This window comes from Alligator sinensis, unplaced genomic scaffold (assembly GCF_000455745.1).
Source record: "Alligator sinensis unplaced genomic scaffold, ASM45574v1 scaffold386_1, whole genome shotgun sequence".
Taxonomy (NCBI): Eukaryota; Metazoa; Chordata; order Crocodylia; family Alligatoridae; genus Alligator; species Alligator sinensis.
The window spans coordinates 410,862-430,158 of NW_005841996.1; the positions used below are offsets into that span (position 1 = coordinate 410,862).

A 19,297-nucleotide genomic window follows, 5' to 3' on the forward strand; every position below is an offset into this window, starting at 1 on the left:
CAGGATCAGCCCCCTCACTTCTTCTGGCTTCAGCAGGTGCCTGTGGCTGGCAGTTCACCTGGTGCCACCTGGTGCCTTTCGCGGGGGGGGGCCTAGCAATGTTGATCAGAATCGGCCCTCCCCTTCCCAACAACCCATGCTGCCTCAGGGGCAAGCCAGTCCCTTCCTGGGTAGTGCCAGGTGTCTTGCCGGCTGCAGGTGCCTGCTGAAGGCAGAAGCAGCAAGGGGTCTGATCCTGCTTTCAGACAAGCTTCCCCGCCTGCTTCGTGGCTGGGGTGTAAGCTGCCACTGGGCCAGGCAGCCCCTGAGCTGCAGGAGGGTCTGGTCCTTTCCTCCATGGTAGCAGGCCCCGCCAGGCCTGGCCAGCTGAGCTGCCAGTGGGCCATGTGCTGCCTGAGCTCCTGGGCAGCGGGCTGTGCTGTCTGCTCTTAGGCAATGCTGCTTGCAGGGGACGGTGTGTTAGTCAAGGTCGAATTTTAAGAGTTAAAAATTTGGCTTCAAAACTCAACTTATACACTATGAAATACAATAATTGTATCAAAAACATTTTACATATGTACTAACCAAATAAAGTACTTTCCAGCAGAACTGCCCATTGAAATAATTTATGAAACTGTCTTAAAAAATCAAAACCATAATTTAGCCCTTAAATATTAAGTAAAATTTGTGAAAACTGATATACCATATTTTAATAAACTTTTGTCTCCTAGCCAGTTGGGAAGAAAAGTGTAGTCCTGACCAATGAAGCCAGGAGAGAAATGGCCAAGCAGGCCAAAGTCACCAAGGAGGAGAGAAGAGCTCAGTTAGATGACAGACACAAGTATTTGATATCAAGATTAGCAGATGTGTTAGGTTTAAACATACAGGAAGTAGAGGACTCCATTATTTCTGATGATAAGGTAATATTGATTTGGTATTTTATTAAATATCTTTCCTAAATTTGCTGTATATCATATTTTCCTCAAAACATGTTATTTTAACTAGCACTGCAATTTTATTTTAGTTTCAGCTTCTTGGAGAATTCTTTGCACCTACTGGACTAAAAAAGTTACTTTTCTTTTACCAAGATGTACTGCAGGTATGATTCTACTCTTGTTGTTGTAAATAGAAAAGTTATATTATTTTTTTCAAAGGCCATTACATACCTGTTGGAAAGCTTATAAAATCTGAAACTGCATTCTGTATGCTTATGTACTGTGTTATGATGCCAATGGCAACTCCCCATTGATGTCAGTGGCGACAAGAACAAGTTTTGCAGATGTGATTTGCTACTGTTTTTATAGAAAGGTACTCTATTCTTCTAGAAGAGTTGGAAGAACAGGAGTTACTTAGTCTGGAGAAGGGAAGACTTAAGGGGGATTTGATACTGCATAAAGGGTAGCTACAAAGATAATGATGACAAACTATTCTCTCTGGCCATTAGGGACAGGACAAGAAGCCATAATCTTAAATAGGAACTAGGAACATTTAGTTTGGCTGGTAATAAGCACTTTCTCTCTGTGAGGGCAGTTAAGTAGTGGAACAGTTTACGTAGAGAGACTGAGGAATCTCCCTCCTTGGAAGTTTCATAGTTTCATAGTTTCAGGGTCGGAAGGGACCTAATAGATCTTCTAGCCCGACCCCCCGCCAGGGCGGGAGAACAACCCAAAAACACAAACAAAACCACTCACCCTAAAAACAAAAACGGGACTCAAATGAGTCCAGCCAGGTAAGTATCCAGCCTCTTCTTAAAGATCCCCAGGGTAGGGGCCAGCACCACCTCCCTTGGAAGTTGGTTCCATCTCCTAGCCGCCCTGACTGTGAAGTAGTTTTTTCGGATGTCCAATCTGTACCTCCTCTCCATCAACTTGTGCCCATTATTCCTTGTTATGCCAGCAGGGGCTAGGGGAAACAGCGTCTCCCCCAAACCCTTCTGGTTCCCCCTAGTGAGTTTATAGACGGTCACCAGGTCCCCCCTCAGCCTTCTCTTGTGGAGGCTGAATAGGTTCAAGTCCCGCAGTCTCTCACTGTAGGGTCTGCCCTGTTGTCCCCGGATCATGCGGGTGGCCCTCCTCTGGACCCTCTCCATGTTGTCCACATCCCTCCTGAAATGGGGCGCACAGAACTGGACACAATACTCCAGCTGCGGCCTGACCAGCGTCGCATAGAGGGGGAGGATCACCTCCCTGGCTCTACTCGAGATGCACCTGTGGATGCACGACAAGGTCCGGTTAGCCCTGCCAACCATGACCTCGCATTGTCGGCCCATGTTCATCTTGGAGTCAATAATGACACCAAGATCCCTTTCCGCCTCCGTGCTCTCAAGTAGGGAGCTCCCCATCTTATAAGTGTGCTGCTGGTTCCTACTACCCAAGTGCAGCACCCTGCACTTGTCCGTATTGAAACGCATCCTGTTCCTGTCTGCCCACCCCTGTAACCTATCCAGATCCTTCTGCAATCTCTCTCTCCCTGCTAGCGTGCTCACCTCCCCCCAAATTTTGGTGTCATCAGCGAATTTAAACAGGTTGCTCTCCACCCCAACATCAAGATCGCTGATGAAGACATTGAACAGCGCAGGGCCCAGGACCGAGCCCTGAGGGACTCCACTACCCACCTCCCCCCAAGTCGAATATGATCCATCCACCACCACCCTCTGAGTGCGACCCTTCAGCCAATCTGCAATCCATCTGACCGTGTAGGCATCTATGCCACAGTCGCCTAGTTTACTAATTAGGATGGGGTGAGAGACGGTGTCAAAGGCCTTGCTGAAGTCCAGAAAGACTACATCCACCGCGACACCTGCATCCATGGCCTTTGTGACCTGATCATAAAAGGCAATCAGGTTGGTCTGACATGATCTCCCCCTAATAAATCCATGCTGATTGCCCCTGAGCATCATCTCGGATGCCGGCCCATCACAAATGTGCTCCTTGATGATCTTCTCAAAGAGCTTCCCCAGGATTGAGGTAAGACTGACGGGCCTATAATTGCCCGGGTCCTCCCTTTTCCCTTTTTTGAAGATGGGGACCACATTAGCTACCTTCCAAGTGAGAGAAAAGGTTAGAGAAACACTTGAATGGAGCGGTTTAGACATGGATGATCCTTCTTTGAACAAGGGGTTAGACTAAATGATCTTCTGAGGTCCCTTCCTACCCTTCTTTTCTGTGAGTCTAGGATTTTCAGTACTAGACATGAGAAATCACTAAATAATTAAATTTATGAATCAGATTTCAAAAGAAATTGAAAAAGTTAATGGACCCAGATTGTTCACAGTGGAAATGGCCTAAAAACTGGGGTACATAATTATATGTTATAAAACTAGGGAAGTCAGAAAGTGCTGTTTCCTCCTTCTCCCAGTCTGAACTGTGCTCAGCTCCAGTGCTGGGGAAACACTTATTCAAGAGGCTGAAACCATTAATTTAAATCACAAATGGCCCTATACTCTGATCTGTTTCATGCAAGGAACAGAAAATATGCTCAAGCTGGTACTGATGTAATGGAAGGGCTGGAAGGGGTGTCTGTGGCATATTTCTCCTTTGCTGGAGTCTGGCCAAACTCACCCAGGAAAAGAGCTCTCAATTCACATTAATATGAATGTGTAATACCCAGAGGCATAAAGTAACCTTAAAGTTGCCTGCATGGGAAGAATTTCCACACTTCTTCATGCACCCCAGTACAGGGGACATGGCAGAGCCAACTCAAGAGAGATGGAATTTTGGAATCACCATTATATTTCATTGAGCCCTTGGCACTAATAGATTTCACAGAAGAAATCTACAGAGTAGTAAATTCTGTTCAGAGTTTTCAACCTTCTGCCTCCTTCAGAGAGATGGGATTGTTATATGCCAGCCCACCAAAGGGAGATAGTGGCAGCCCACCTTCTGAGGAAGCTAAGCTTTTAGAGACAGAGATGCTTAGAAACACACATGCACACACACACATGCATGCACGCGCACACACACACACACACACACACACTCTCTCTCTCTCTAAAACTAGGAGCCACAGGGTTGGACTCTAATTTCCTTAGGGTCTAGTAGATGTGTAAAGTCTGAGATTTGTGTCCCTTGTGTTATCCATGAGGCTTCAAACCTGTTGCCATAAAAGGAGTGTTTCTAGGAAAAACTGAAAGTTAAATCTCATCATAAAACTGAGCTCAATAGTGAGTCTGGGCTCGTGGTTTCTTCCCTGATTCAGCAAAAAGCTAGTTATTATTCAAAAGCTTAGGTGGCATAAATTCAATAATGATTAACAGTTTTCATATCTTTCTATTTTTATTGACTTATAATTTAATTAGCAGCAAAAGTCAAATATTTCTTTGTGGCCGGATGGGTCTTCTAGCAAGTTGTGCTCTCAGAGGAGGCTATTTATTACTACCGGCTGTAATGAGGTATGATCAACTTATTTCATTAGATTATATTTGTGAAGTATTTTAAAGGTAAAAATAAATACCCTATACGGATGAATGCCCCAAAACATTATGCAGTGGTAAAAAAGCTTTTTATAGTTGTTAGATGTGTATTTAATTTTTTAGCCAATGCCACAACCTCACAAGCTCTCCTACTGGTTTCTGTACTGAGATGGGAATTCTTCAGTAAAGCTAACCAAGAAGGCAATAGTATTTAACAGATTTCAGAATTCATTGTCTGGAAGAGAGCTGGTTAAACTACCATTTTTTAAATATATTGATAACTTTAATAATGTAAAAAAAAGCTTATTGTGCATGATCTTTTCGTGTTCAGTTATTTGTAGCTTAGAAGTAGAGTCCATAATGGAAAGGGATTTTTGTCATTAAAATACTACGTTTTTGAGAATGTAAATAATAAAAATTGTATATATTCTTCCAGCAACATATTTTAGTTTTGCCTCTCTTCTGTTCTGTATCAGTCTTGGAGCATATTCTGGTAGTACATTAAGTGACTTGATTGAAATCTGTCATGCATGGTTCATTCTGTCTCTTACCATCTGCTACTTAGCTCAACTTTAGCTTAGCTCTTCTGTCTTAGAGGCCTGAGGAAGAGTACTGTGATACCCAAAATCTTGCCTATGTCTATCTAGACCAATTATGCAGTGAATCCAGTAAAAGATATTACCCATCCCCCTGCCCAAATCCTTTTGCATTGGAATAAGGGACATTTAACTTAGGTGTTAGGAAGGATTTAAGCATTGGAACAGATTGCCTACAGAAGTTGAGGAATCTTCCTCAACTTGTATGAAAAGTTTTAGAAAGGAATGATCCTGCCTTGATCAGTGTGTTGTAGTAGATTATCTCTTGAGAACCCTTTCCACCCTATTTTTTATGATTCTGCAATTCTAATGTACATGCTATTATATGTTTATATTAGGGGAGGCCTGGCTGGAGAATTGCATATAGCACTTGCACTTAAAGGTTGTGAATTTTCTGATGTCCTTACTTCCTGTAAAGTAAATGCCAGACTCGTTGCAAGGGGTGAACATTGCAATTATATGGCTACATAAATGGCATTTAGGCATATAAAGGTGAAACAGATTTCATGGCAAATTTTAACTTTCATGCAAATAATTAGTTGCTCTGGTTTCATATCTGTATAGTTTCTAGCAAAATGGGACTTTCATCCTTGATGGGATTCCTGTAGGAAATATAATATATAAAAAGTTAAATAACTAAAATAAACAAGAAGAATATGAAGCACAAAAATGTATTCACTAAAGAAAAGTGATTGATAAGATTTAATTTTATTTTTAAGTTATTGTAATCATAGCTCTTTGCAGTTTACCTGAATGCTGTCTAAGGTGTTGCTAAAGCAATTTGTCCATGTTTCTAATCCAGCTGAGAATGTGGAAACTGATGTCAGACATTTAAAAATACATCTTAGTAAAACTTTTAAAGCCTTTTTAAATTAAATTGGTAGAAGGAAGAAGCATTCTACTATGGTCTCTTTTGGACTAAAAAATCTATAAATATAAGAAAGTACTTGAAATACTTTAAAACTGAAAATTTCTTGAGTTTTGTTTAGCTGCAACTGAAGAAGTTGAGAGGTGAGTTGTTTTCATACAACTGTACAATAGTCTCAATAATGAATTCACTAAATATCTTTCAAGTAATTGAAATTTTATTACAATTTATCTTTCACTTATTTTCCAACTTGTTGACTGTATTTACTGGTATATGTTATGTTTACTTTTACATATTTTTTTCCTTTTTATAGGGCTTGACAGGAACTTGTGCATTTTTTCTAAGGACTACAGATAAAGCAATTACTACAGCAAATGTCTCTCAGGTCAGGCAAAAATAATGTATTTTACACTTGATTTCACAAACCCTTTTTCACTCAGCTAGTTACAGTGAAGATAAAGCAATGGAGAGTATTTCTATAGGAAAATGTTGTCTATATATGTAATAATGATCTTTTGTGAGTTGGAAAAATGTGTTACAAGGGGAGAGAACCAACAGAATGAGAATTTTCTTACCAGAGAATATTCTCTCCTAATAGATTCTCTTTTCATTCGATTCAGCATAGTAGTCTGATTAATCACCAGAATGCAATTTATAGCAAATAGAGACTCTTCTCTAAAGGGAGATTAGACATGTAATTGCCTTGAGGTTAATAAATACATTGTATCCAGTGGTTTTAATAACTTGAGAGAGCAAGCCTTGATGCCAGGTTGGAAGGACTCTTGTGGGAGTCTGACCAATGGGCACAGCTTAGTTCTAAATCTTCCAGTAACAGGAATGGATCACTTCAAATTGCAAAGGTGGGGGGCAGGCTCAGGTAAGAAATGTATCTTTTTAGGAATTGAAAAGATTATGGTTTGTGCATGCATGTCTTACATGTACCTGATGTTCACACAACTAGTAATGGAGTTGCAAAAGTTTCATTTCAATACATTTCATTAACCATTTTTTTTGCCCCAAAGGAGGTGAATTTTGGCATGTTTGATTGTAGCAATGGAAGTATCCTTCAGGGCCTGGAAATCTTCCTGGCCCAAGTCCTCATACCAACACTTAAATCCCAACAGGTAATCAATAAGTACTTTTTTTCTTTGCAAAACCATTTTGAGTTCTGGCTAATGCCTTCTATGTTGTAAAGCAGATAAACCTAAAACAGAAGTCTATGAAAGGAAACAGTTCCTATTTCTCATTCATTTATTCATTTGTCTTTAAAAATACCATGAATAAGATCTCTGAAAAGACAGGAGTGCAATGATTTAATTAAAACTAGAGTAACCTGAATTAAAATTAGTGTCAATTACTTTTGGTTGCATCAGAATTAGATACATGTTTTAATCAATAGGGAAAGCCCAATAAGTCACTTTGAGGTGGGCAAGAGAATTCAAGACAGCCATTTATGTCTATGAGATCCTTGTGCCTGTTTACTAAAAAATGATTTGCATATCAAGCACAGGCCCATAACTTACTGCATACTGTAACTGAAATTGATATAAGTACCATGTACACTCCAGCTTTACTGTGATGAACAGACATTCCAGTGTTTTGGAATTTATTATTGCTGGGCTGCTCCTGCTCCCTCTCCCATTCCATTGAAGCCAATAGCAAAATTTCCCCGTGCAATATTTACAATCAGTGCGGTGGTCATGCTGAAGCATCAAAAAATGTATTTTAGAGGGTGGGGTTTTTTTAATCCTTAAATTCTATTGTGAAAAAGCAATACTGTAATTTTCTAATAAATGCTACCTTTGTTTTACATTTTTTCTCTCCTCAATCATTTTTTTTAAATAATCAGCACTGGGGAGCTGTGAAAGAAGGCTTGAAGAACAGCCAGATACAACATTTTCTGTATTGTTTGGATAAATTTGTGGGTATTTTGTCATCATCAAGACAGAATTTGGATGGGAAAATTCAGCTGCAGGAGGTGGATATTGACAGTTACCTTAACAATTTGCATAACCCATCTGACTACATAACAGCAGGTCAGTAACTCCTGAAATAAGAATATTATATGTTGATAAGCAAGCATGGATAACACCACTTACAGGAAGCACTGCAGAATATATTTTAAGGGGGACCATTCTACTGATAGATGTTTTTCATCCTTAACTTTTGTTGTGAAAAAGTAGCCCAGTAGTTTCTGAAGAAGGAATATTATGTGTTGCCAAGCAAATGTAGAGATGAGATTGTCTTCAGGAAAAGTGTTTCTTGCGTTGCAAGGCCAGATTTCTTTAAAGGGTTTAGTCTTCCATTCCTGAAGTAGAATATAATTGCAGGTTTATGACCTCAGAAAAAATTGTGATATCATAAATTCAGCCCTGTTATCCTCCAATAAATTAATTTGCATTTTTATTAATCACTTTTGCATTTTTGTTGAATAAAAACTTTCTGTATTAAACTAAGTGTGGTAAAATTTTGTCCTCTTTTAAATGTTTATCTGATTTAAAAGTGGTGCAACCCGTGTGCTTATAAGTCAAATTGTGAGCTCCCTACTCAGTTTCATTTCTTTCCACTTGGAATTGGACTGAGTAAAACCTATACAAAAATCTTAGTCCTAAACAAGTTAGTATTTGAGTGACCATAGTCCTCTGTGGGCATGTATACATGTACACCTGACTGCACAGTTGTTACTGCACAGTCGTTTAGTACTTTTGTTAGCAAGTACTAAATGACTGTGCAGTAACCGCAGTTACTGTGCAGTCTCGGTAGTGCATGGGTCATTTTTGACCCTACTACGCCATGGCAACAAACTACTGTGTCATAGCTTGTTCGTACCTGCCAGTGCTATATCGCTATAGCATCTCATGTAGATGAGCCTTATAATGAACTGCATGTGAATTTAACATAACACAAGAACTGTTTCTATCAGACTCTTGGAAATAGAGAGATATATTACATAGGGTATGTCTACACGACCTTTAATGTGCGGTAGTTACTGCACATTAAGTTTAGTACTTGGATAACCAAGTACTAAATCAATGTGCAGTAACTGGTGCCACTGCACAGTAGCACTGGCACATGACATTTTAGTGATACTAATTGCGCAGTAGCCTAATACTGCTGCACAGTAGCATGTTAGCATGGGTTTTGCCCTGCATGCTACTGCAGAGTAAAATTAGGCTACTGCACAGTAAAATTAAGCTAATGCACAGTTAACATCTCATGTAGACATGCCCATAGAATATACAAATGTAAATTATATAGCTACTTTGATCAATTTGCACTTGCCTTGAAGGGGTTTGTATTTAATTTCTTTTTAAAACCAGGATTTGTCATCTTGTTGTATTTGTCCTCTTTTCCATTGTATATTTGTAATTTTCCATTATAAAAGAAGGTGCAAAGTGTGCGTGTGTATGTATTGTTCTTATGTAACCTTTTTCATTATAACTTAAATATTTTTAGCTTCTCTGACTTCTAAATATATGTTTATTTTTAAGGACACACAGAATACTATTTTTAAACATGAGTTTATTTTTGGATAGATATTATTAGAGTGCAGTCTGGTTTTATTATTTTAAAGGCAGTAACACAGAGATCATTGAAAAACTTGAGGGAGCACTAATCATTTGGATCAAACAAATTGGACAAGTTTTGGTGGAAAATGAGCAAATGAGAAAAGAAGCTGATGACATTGGCCCATCTGCTGAACTGGAGCATTGGAAGTCAAGGATGGCTGCATTTAACAGGTTAAATCACTGTATTATTTCTCCTACATGCTAAAAGACATTTGTTGATAAATATAAATTGTCATTTGAAAAAAAAGATAATGTATTTCCTTTATCTCAAAGCCTTTTAGATGAGATCAAGAGTCCAAGAGTAAAGAAAGTTCTCAGTATTCTTCAGGCAGCAAGATCCAAAATATTAAAGCAGTGGAAAGACCTGGTAATTACTGTGCTTTAAAAATAAACATTTTTTTTTTGCCAACTAAAGTTTCAGGACTTACCTAATTGGGGCACCTATGCAGCCAATAAGGCAGTCTGCTGAACATGCTCAGAAGGGAAGTATGAGGCAAGATGTTTACACAGAACCCAAAATTGTGAGTTAAGTGCCAAAAACTGCAGTTACATGGCTGCCTAAGTGCCATGCAGGTGCATAAAGGAGAAATAGGACCTGGCCCAAAGACACTTTTGACCAGAGTTTAGCAATGAAGACTGCAGGCAGTTCAGAAAAGCAAACTCACAAGCTATGTGCAGGTGATGCATGAGTCAAAACCATTTGAATGCCCAGTTGACCAGTTACTGGAAGAAACAGCAAGTATTCCACTGAAATCTTTCACTCCTTTTTGGTATTTGCTCAGTCATATCTGCTGAGTTTAGTGAGAAGAAATTTGTTGTTCTGAATGCTGTTAGCTCTGCAGAGCCAACACAAGGAGGAGATGGTGAGCCAGATTCCATTTCTTTTGTGCACCATCAACAGAATTGTTTATTAAGTTCTAAATGGTGCAAGCAGTTTTAGACAAAAGGGACACACATATATCGCTGCAGAAGTGACTTGTCCTGTGGATCTCAGCCTAAGTTTGCAAGACTCGCATAAAAGTAATAATACTTGATAGTAATAATAACTGAGCACATTCAATTGTGCCAAGTTAAACATTGAGAAATTATGAACCAGACCCCCAAAACCATGATTTTCTGTTTAGTTGGGGGCAAAGTAGCCTCTTAATGTGTTCAGTGGGGAGTTTTGCTTTCCTTGTGATGACTCAATTACCATGTCCAAAAACTGCTAATTATTGGATAGCAATTATTAAATATGTAGTATGTCAGGCCTTGCAAATAGTCCTTACTTATGAGAATAATCTAATGACATAATTGGGAGTATTTGTGCGAGTAGGTGTTTGCGAAATTTGGCTGTCTATTTGTTCTTCTTTTTATAGCATGGATTGGAAAAATAGTGAGTCTCCAGATTCTTGTGTGATAAACCTGAACACTATTAATTTTATTTGCTTTTGCTTTTCAGGATGGTAATGTAACAAATGCTGCCAATGAAGCTAAAGACAATGTAAAATATTTATATACACTGGATAAGTTTTTTGGTCCACTTGATAAAGCCTCACCTGTAAGTAATATTTTTAACTGCAGCAATTAGTAGGAGACTCAGTAAAAGAAAGGTTGTTACTACATGCAGACTGGTACCCCCTTTCCATTTCTGAATTTAACTCCTGCACGAAGAGTGAATTGAACGTATAGATTCTGAATAACCTTCAAGAAAATAAAATACACTATTTCTTAGGTAGCAAATGATTGCTATTCCAGATGCTAATACATGAGCAGTAAAAAAAAAAAAAGGGGGGGGGGGGGGAGAATGTTCTCCCAAGTCCCATTCTTCCCAGGTGTCCAAATGAATTCTAACTTATAGTTAAGTATGCACATATGTCTAATAAAATAGTATCTCTTCTTCCTTATATGTTTTGGTTAGCAGAAAAATAATGTGTTTACATTTGAGTAAATACATTTGGAAGAGTAAATTACAAAAATAACAGTGTTTCCACTTGAAAGAGTCAGTATCCAAATGAGATGAATGTAGGTAGGTTTCCCCTTCTCCCCTGTATTCCATGGTAGGAAGTACAGAATGTTTCTGAGTTTTAGTTTGATAGGTTTTTTTGCCTGGTTCACATTTTGAAGTTTATCCTTTTAGTCAAGTGGTGAATAAATCAATATTTCCTTTAAATGAAACCATAAATGTTGTAGATGCCACCAGTAGGGAAAACAATAGAAGTTTACAAAATTTCTGCTGCATGGCCCACCGTCTTCCCTTATCAGATAGTTGGACAAACAGATGTTAACATCAACATTCATTGTGGAAACAACAAACTGAGAAGACGCACACTTTTCTGTCTTCATCTTAAAAAACAAAACCAGCTGAAGGACTGCTGCTCTTTGAAGCCTTGATGTTGTTTTTTATTGAGTGCCTCCTGAAAAGTGCTCTGAGAGGTTTTGATGGGAGTTGAATGAGCTTAATACATATAAAGAGATGCTCAGCCCTTTTTAATATCAGGGCTTAAATGAAAGAGCTTAATTTTTCATATTTTTGAGAAAAATGTAATTGCCTTCTGAGAATCCTTCTTTAAAAGTTGTTTCTAATAGTTTCTATCTCTTCTGGAGTCTCTAGGGAGTCATAGGATAGGAAAATACTGTGCTACATAATTCAATTTTTCACTATTATCTAAACACTTTAGATTTTCGATTAAATGTCAGTAAAAACTTTCTAACTGTAAGAACAGTAGGAAACTGGAACAAGCTACTTACGTAAGTTGTAGAATCTCCGTCACTGGAGATTTTCAAGAAGAGGGTGGGACAAGGATCTGTCTGAGATAGTTTAGGACTGCAGGTTTCTTATGACCTTGTCGTCCTATAGGCATAGGCAGCTGTAACATTTGGAGTACTCTAAGTGCCTTTAAAGCATTACAAAAAGTGAAGGTACATGCATACTCAGCCAATTAAATACTTCAAAAAGGGCAGTTGCACCCCAAAAATGATTAGAAAGAAACAAGAACAACTTGGAAATCCCGTAGTGTAAAACACTTTATCTTATGTTTGAAATCTCCAACAGACTATAATAGGGAGTTGATCAGTTTTCTGGTATCCCATAGTGCTCCATGTCCTCCCCTCTACACCCACACTGCTCCTGGGAGCCATCTCCATCTCTTACACCAAACTCCACCACTCCTCTCTTACACCAAACTCCACCACTCCAGAGTGGTAGGATCTGCCAGGCCTGTGACCTCTACAATTTACTGCCAGACATGAAGGCACACCACATCCTCATTTACTGGATACCCAACTGTGAGGACTTTGGCCTTCACTGCGTCAGGAGTGTTGAAAATGAATATGGAGTATGTCAACAGCAGCCTGCTCCCATGATGTTAGCACTACACTCATCTACCATCTCTGGGAGGTGTTCCAGCAACTGGAGACAGGCAGAGATAATGGACTTCCTTGCCACCTGGGGTGATGAGGATAACCATCACTCACTCTAGTCCAGTGGTTCTCAACTTTTTTTGTACCAGGACCCATTTGTAAACATTGATGGCCAGTCCTGACCCAGTACCCCTCACTCCTGACCCACTGTCCCCTGCCCCCAGTGTATGGGGTGAGGGTGGGTGTTTGGGGCAGAAGGGGCCCCAGGTAGTCCCTTGAAGGCTGGAACCTCTACCAACCTGCAATGGAAAATCCATCGTTTCCCATGTTTTTCTTCTTTAAAGGAGAATCCATTTTTAAAGTTAGTTGATCCATTTTTAAAAGTTTGCTTGCGACCCTTTCATATATTGTTGCGACCCACTTTTAGGTTGTGATCCACAGGTGGAGAAATGCTGCTCTAGAGGAGCCACTGCAAGTAGGCCAGCTACAAGTGCATTGCCTCTGAAATGACTACCCAAGGGAACAGCTGACATTGGTACCAATGCCACATGAAGACTAAAATGTTTAAAGGCATGGTATAAGAAGGCCTGAGGTGCTAATTGAGTTATGGATGCTTGGAGGATGTCTTGTGCTGACAACAAGGAGCAGTCATGGATTCTGTCTGAGGAATGATTCAATAGAGCTCTACTTCATTGTTGACTATGGGGCAATCCCTGAAGTCACTAATGGCTCAGAGGGTTCTGACTGTAAAAGGAGGACCCTCTAATTCCTGCCCCTACTCTGCCCGAAAAGCAGGCACAGAAGAGTTGGGATAATTTGGTGAACCTCTCCTTTTGTGCCAGTCAGGAGATTTACCAGTCATTTATACCTGAGCTCTGATGCCACAATCTAGCCCATCTCAAGAGACCATCCCCTCAACCTCACTGCATTCCATGCCTTGTTTTGTCTGTAGCCGGTCATAGCTTCCTTCACTACTGGAGGTTGTTGTGATCTAGGAGCTTTGACTCTGGTGGTGCATTAGCAGGCACCAAGGTACTGAGCTTTCACTGACTTAAAAATTAACTAATATTGCACAAAACAGGATGGAAGGAGTATGTAAGACACATTTCCAGGTCAGGTTTTCAAATGTAATAGTTTTTAGGAAATGTGAATTGCTAGTTTGCTCATCTTTTTTGGTTGCAGGAAGAAATGGTGAAACACATACCCAATTTAATGAACAGTATCTGTATGATCTACTGTACATCACCATACTATAATACATCAGAACATATGACATCTCTTCTTCTTAAAGTCACCAACCAAATGATTAGCACATGCAAGATGTATCTAAAGGAGGGTGTTTTGAAAATTTGGGACCTAGATAGGTAATGTGACGTTTAATTTTTATCCTCTTTAGTAAATACTTCTATGATATTTATAGTTTAAACCAGTATCTAAAAGATATGTTTACCAAAGTAGATTCAGCTAAGTATCTGAGCATTTTTGCATTTTAAGCGTGTGAATGTTCCCATTAACTTCAATCAAGATCGCTTGTTGTATGTGAATTGAAGCATGTTCGTAAATCTTTTCAGGATCAAGGTCATAGCGTACACCGTTTTATTAAAATGCAAAGATAATAGTTTATAAGTTGAATATTTTATCGTTATAACTTTTTTGGAGCAAAAGATGAATAGAGCACTAGGAGTAGAAAGGGAAAGATTATTTAGAGAGAAAACCATAAGGACAAGGGGCAGGGGAAGCTTAAGTCAACATTTATGCAGAACTGGTGCCTGTCGCAGGGGCATGTGAGCAGCAGATCATGGCTCTGCCCCAAGTCCCAGCTGCTAGCCCCATGCTGTCACCACCCCACGATTCTGGCTTTGGCTCTGCCCCTGGACACCACTCCCAGCCAGCCTGCGGCCCCATCCCATCTGCCCAGCCAAGCATGCCTAGCCCATGTGGGTCCTGGGCCAGTCTCCATGGGGACCAGGCCTGCCTATTCTGTACAGTGTCCCCAGCAGTGTGTGCAGGGCAGATGGGCTGAGGTGCCTGGGTAGCAAGGCTGGATCTGGCGGTGGCAGCTGCTGGAAGGAGCTGCTACTGCCGGGGCTGCCAGGACACAGAGCCTGGCACTTTACTGCCCCAGCTCCACTACACGCCTGGGGCTGGGCCATGTTTTGCCCATCACTGATACAATAGGTTAGAAGTTGGGGAGGGAACTCTGCCTGTATATTCTTTTGTTATCTTCTTCTTACTGCTACGGGGTGGGGTGGGAGGGTGAGTATGATGAACGTTAATTGTGTCAAGAAGAGTTAAGTTTATGGTAGGTTTGCAAGTTAAGTAAAACACTTTCTGTGATTCTTCCTGGAAACCTTAGTTTTATTCTTCATTCTGCTGTTTCATGATGATGACGGTAATGATGATGATGAAGATCATCTCATCTAAAAGGTCCACTCATAGACAAAAATCCTATTAGGAACAGTACACAGACAAAAGAAAAGATGAACACTGTCCCAAAGGGCTTGTAGTCTAAGACAAGGGACAACAAGTGGATTGAGATAGACCAGGACTGCTCAACCTCTGGCCCATAGGCCAAATGTGGCCTGTGGAGCCATTGCATTTGGCCCATAGGGCTCTTCACAGGTTAGGAAATTTGATGGTGGGGGAGTGGTGGCCATTTAATATAGCCACCCTCCCCCCTGCCAAATTCCTAGATTTCAAGCCCTGTGCACCCGGTTGAAGCCAGGCCATGGCCTCACCCCTTCTGCGGAGCTGGCCCATGTCCCCTTCCCCTGGGGAGTTGGATTGGGTGGGCCACAGCTCCTTTCTGTCTGTGGGGCTGGGTCATGTTCCCTTTCCCCTTATTAGGCCAGGTCACATCCCTCTAGTCCCCATGGCGCTGGGTCACATCCCTTCCCGTGCTGCAGGGCCAGGCTTAGGCCAGGCTGCCCCCACCTCTGCATGGCCGATGGTGCTTGCCACACTGGCCCCTGGCATTGGATTGGAACCACCATCCAGCTTGTGGTCAGACCAGGCACTGTCCATCAGGCCTGCCAGGGAAAAAGATTGAGCACCACTGAGATAGATAAGGGGGCAGGAGGCAACAATGAGAAACCCTGGTCAGTATAACAGACAGTCACTTCAGCATATCAACAATCTAACTTTTAATTTTTTTAGATGCACGGTAAAAGAGAATTGAAGGATTTGAAGGGGGATAATGAAGTAACTTTGTGGATGTTTATTAGAAATTCCTTCCAAATGTGTGGTGCAACATGGGTCAAAAACACAAAGGTGCTTGTTTGAAAGTTTAGCAAGTACTGATAAAGACTGGAATCACTGACAGAGTGGAGGCAAGAACTGTTATCTCAGAAACATGAAAGATGACAGGAGAGTGGAGATAGCATGGGAAAGGCCTTGAAAACGAAGAGTAGTTTATTTTTCTGCAAAAAAGAGGCAAGTGCCAGTGGAGGGATTCAAAGACAGCCATGGCATGGTCAGTGATGAGCTAGGAAAATGATCTTCGTAGCAGCATAGCTTGCACATCAAGGCTGAAGAAGAGGATGTTGCAATATTTAAGATGTGAGATGATGAGCACTTAGACAAGGGAGATTTCTTTGAGTTAGATGCATGGGAAAGGCCAGATCTTGGATACCTTATACAGAAAGAATCAACAATATTAGACATAGCCTTGATTATGAGGATATAGAGTGGACCATGTCAACGATAATGCCCATAATACAGCTTGAGCGCTATAAAATTAAATCACACTAAATATTTTGCATACTTGTGCAAAACAGATCATTACAATTGCCTTTACACAACAAACTACAGAATATTATAAAAAAATACAGTAAGTAAAACTAAAATTAAATTTTCAGCATTCTTAAAAAAGTTCATTTTTTATTAATTCTGCTTGATTTTTCACTTCTTTGCTAAATTTTTTTCTATTTCCCAGTCAATAGTACAAAGTAGTGATTTAACTTCCCATTTTCTTTGGCAGGATCAACATTCTGGAACTGGAAGACAAATTCCTAACAGAATGATGATCTTTAAAACTAACTGGCCTATATGGGGGCAGTATGGTATTTAAAGAGAAAAATAGTCTGTTCATTCCCAACATTTCATTTACAATAGCTGTGTCAGGATTACTTAAATGGTTTCACATAAGCTGAGTATGGCCAGTGGCTTTGAGAACTGTAATTATTCAGATACTGGGGCCAGTTTTGTTCAATGTCTTTATCAATGACCTGGAAGATGGCACCCTCAGCAAGTTTGCACAATGTGGGGGGTGGGACCTTGCCACAGGGCACAACCCGGCTGGGGCCCCAGGGGCCCATGGCCGCCCACTGCATGCCCTGCCCTGCCCTGCCCCCCAAGAGACCCCACCACGTGCCTCTGGGCAGCGGAGAGTCCCAGACCCGGCCGGGGCCCAACCCCACCTTCCTTTGGCTGCCGGGTGGGTGTGGCTCAGCCCAGCGGCAGCAGAGAAGTGGGGTCAGGCCCCGGCCCAGCCCAGTCTGGGACTCTCCACCACCCAGAGGCACATGGAGTGCGGGCTCCTGCCACTGGGCACAGCCTGGCAGGGCCACGGGGCCCATGCCCCCTCCCTGCTATGCTCCTGGTGTCCGTGCCCCTTCCCCCGTGCTCTGGGCACAGCAACAGCCCTCACAAGGTCGTCCTGGAGCACAAGTGGTAGGGGGCACATCCCCTGGGGCCCCTGCCGGGTTGTGCCCAGTGGCAAGAGCCCCCTGCCACATGCCCCTGGGTGATAGAGAGCTCCAGACCTGGCTGGGGCCCAATGCCGCATGAGCCCCCGCTGCTGAGCTGAGCCACATGTGGCCAGCTGCAGCAGGGCTCGAGGTACAGCAGCAGCTGCCTCTACCACCTCCGCCTCTGGCCCCACAGAGTTGAGGAGGGAGCCCCCCCATGCCCTTGGAGAAGCCCCCCTGGAGTGCCAATCCTCCCACCACCCAATGGGGCTGGGGCCCTGCTTACCTTCCTCTGCTCCTGACTGAGCCGCAGATCCGTCCCTCACTGCAGGGGCCTCGATCTGGCCCTTGTCCTTTCCCTCCCCAAGATTGACTTGCTAGTGCTGGGGGTGGTGGGTGTGCACATGCATGCGCGCCCAGGTGTCCCCCAGCCCAGGATCGACCTAAGGAGGGTTGGGGATTGACTGGTTGATCACGAGCCCCGGGTTGATGACCAGTGGTCTAGAGAAGAGAATACCAGGGAAGATTTAATAGCAGCCTTCAAGTACCTGAAGTGGGGTTCAAAACAGGGTGGAGCTAGACTGTTCTCAGTGGTGGCAGATGACAGAACAAGAAGTGATGGTCTCAAGTTGCAGCAAGGGAAGTTTAGGTTAGACATTAGGAAGATTTTTTTTTGGAGGGTAGTAAAACACTGGAACAGGTTACCCAGAGAGGTGGTGGAAGCTCCATCCTTGGAGGTTTTCAAAACCTGGCTAGACAAAGCTTTGGCTGGGATGATCTAGCTGGGAATGGTCCTGTTTGAGCAGGGGGATGGACTAGATGACCTCCTGAGGTCCCTTCCAACCATAATTTTCTATGATTCTATGATTTAAAGGAAGAAAGAGACTCTTCCGAATTTTTCTTTTGTCCAGAAAGAGACATCCAAACTTTGCTGGTAACCAAGCCACAATTTAAAAGGAAAAATGACTAAAGTACTGGAACTGAACGGGCATTTTTACAGATCAATGCTCGTATTTGGTTTGTACTGTGAAGCATAATAGGACCACAATGAGGTCCAGTGACAGTAGAACATGGGCCAAAAATTTTAGCCTGTAAAACAATTTAAAAACAAATGTTATAATTTAATCCTCTTTACACTTTGAATGTTAATATATTGATAAGTCCTTGTCTCCATTTAGCAAGTTAGTTTATTTAATGTCAATATAATATTTTCCAACTACTGGACTTGGAAATATATCTCTGTGGCTGAAATGTTCTAATTTTATTTATAATCTTCTGAGTGGCTCTTTATGCTCATTAAGTTTGTATTCTGTGCTTTATGTCTTTTTTTTTAGGCCAGAATTGTTAAGGAGGATACAAGAATGTATTTATCTTAATGAACAGTATCAAACGTCTTTTCAGAGAGTGAGAGAGAAGCTAAGAGAAACCCCTTCTGACAAGCAGTTTGATTTCAGGTAAATTGTTCATTCTTTCCTTGAATCAAATCTTTGCTATTTACATAATTTATGAATGCACTATCACCATTGTTCTGTCTAACTCATTAAAATAATAAAATGTAGCATAATCAGGATTATATCTCTGGTAGGGATGTGAAAGGTTAAACAATCATTTAACAGATAAGTGCAGTGATAACAGGTTAGTTTACTGGTTATCATAGGTGGTGGAAGGGGTGGGGTTCACAGGGCTCAGCCTCCCCAAACATGGGGCAGTGGGTAGGGCCACAAGGCAGCCTGGTTGTGGGCTCTGGACAGCTGCATCAGGGGCGGGGAGGGGCATGCACCAGCCAAGGTCACAGCCTGGTGTGTAGATCACTGCCTGCTGGTAGGCAAGTATCAATCTACTCA

General features: G+C 41.6%; 1 protein-coding gene across 1 annotated transcript in view; it reads left to right on the top strand.

Moving 5' to 3' along the window:
- LOC102384022 (dynein heavy chain 5, axonemal-like) overlaps positions 1-19,297 on the top strand; it is a 303,673-nt gene that overhangs the window by 33,377 nt on the left and 250,999 nt on the right. Inside the window, exons 5-13 of the mRNA XM_025201485.1 lie at positions 4,277-4,369; positions 6,168-6,239; positions 6,877-6,978; positions 7,704-7,890; positions 9,429-9,594; positions 9,697-9,790; positions 10,865-10,963; positions 13,948-14,129; positions 18,788-18,907. Coding sequence (XP_025057270.1) covers positions 4,277-4,369; positions 6,168-6,239; positions 6,877-6,978; positions 7,704-7,890; positions 9,429-9,594; positions 9,697-9,790; positions 10,865-10,963; positions 13,948-14,129; positions 18,788-18,907 — 1,115 coding nt within the window. The remainder of the gene's footprint in view (positions 1-4,276; positions 4,370-6,167; positions 6,240-6,876; positions 6,979-7,703; positions 7,891-9,428; positions 9,595-9,696; positions 9,791-10,864; positions 10,964-13,947; positions 14,130-18,787; positions 18,908-19,297) is intronic.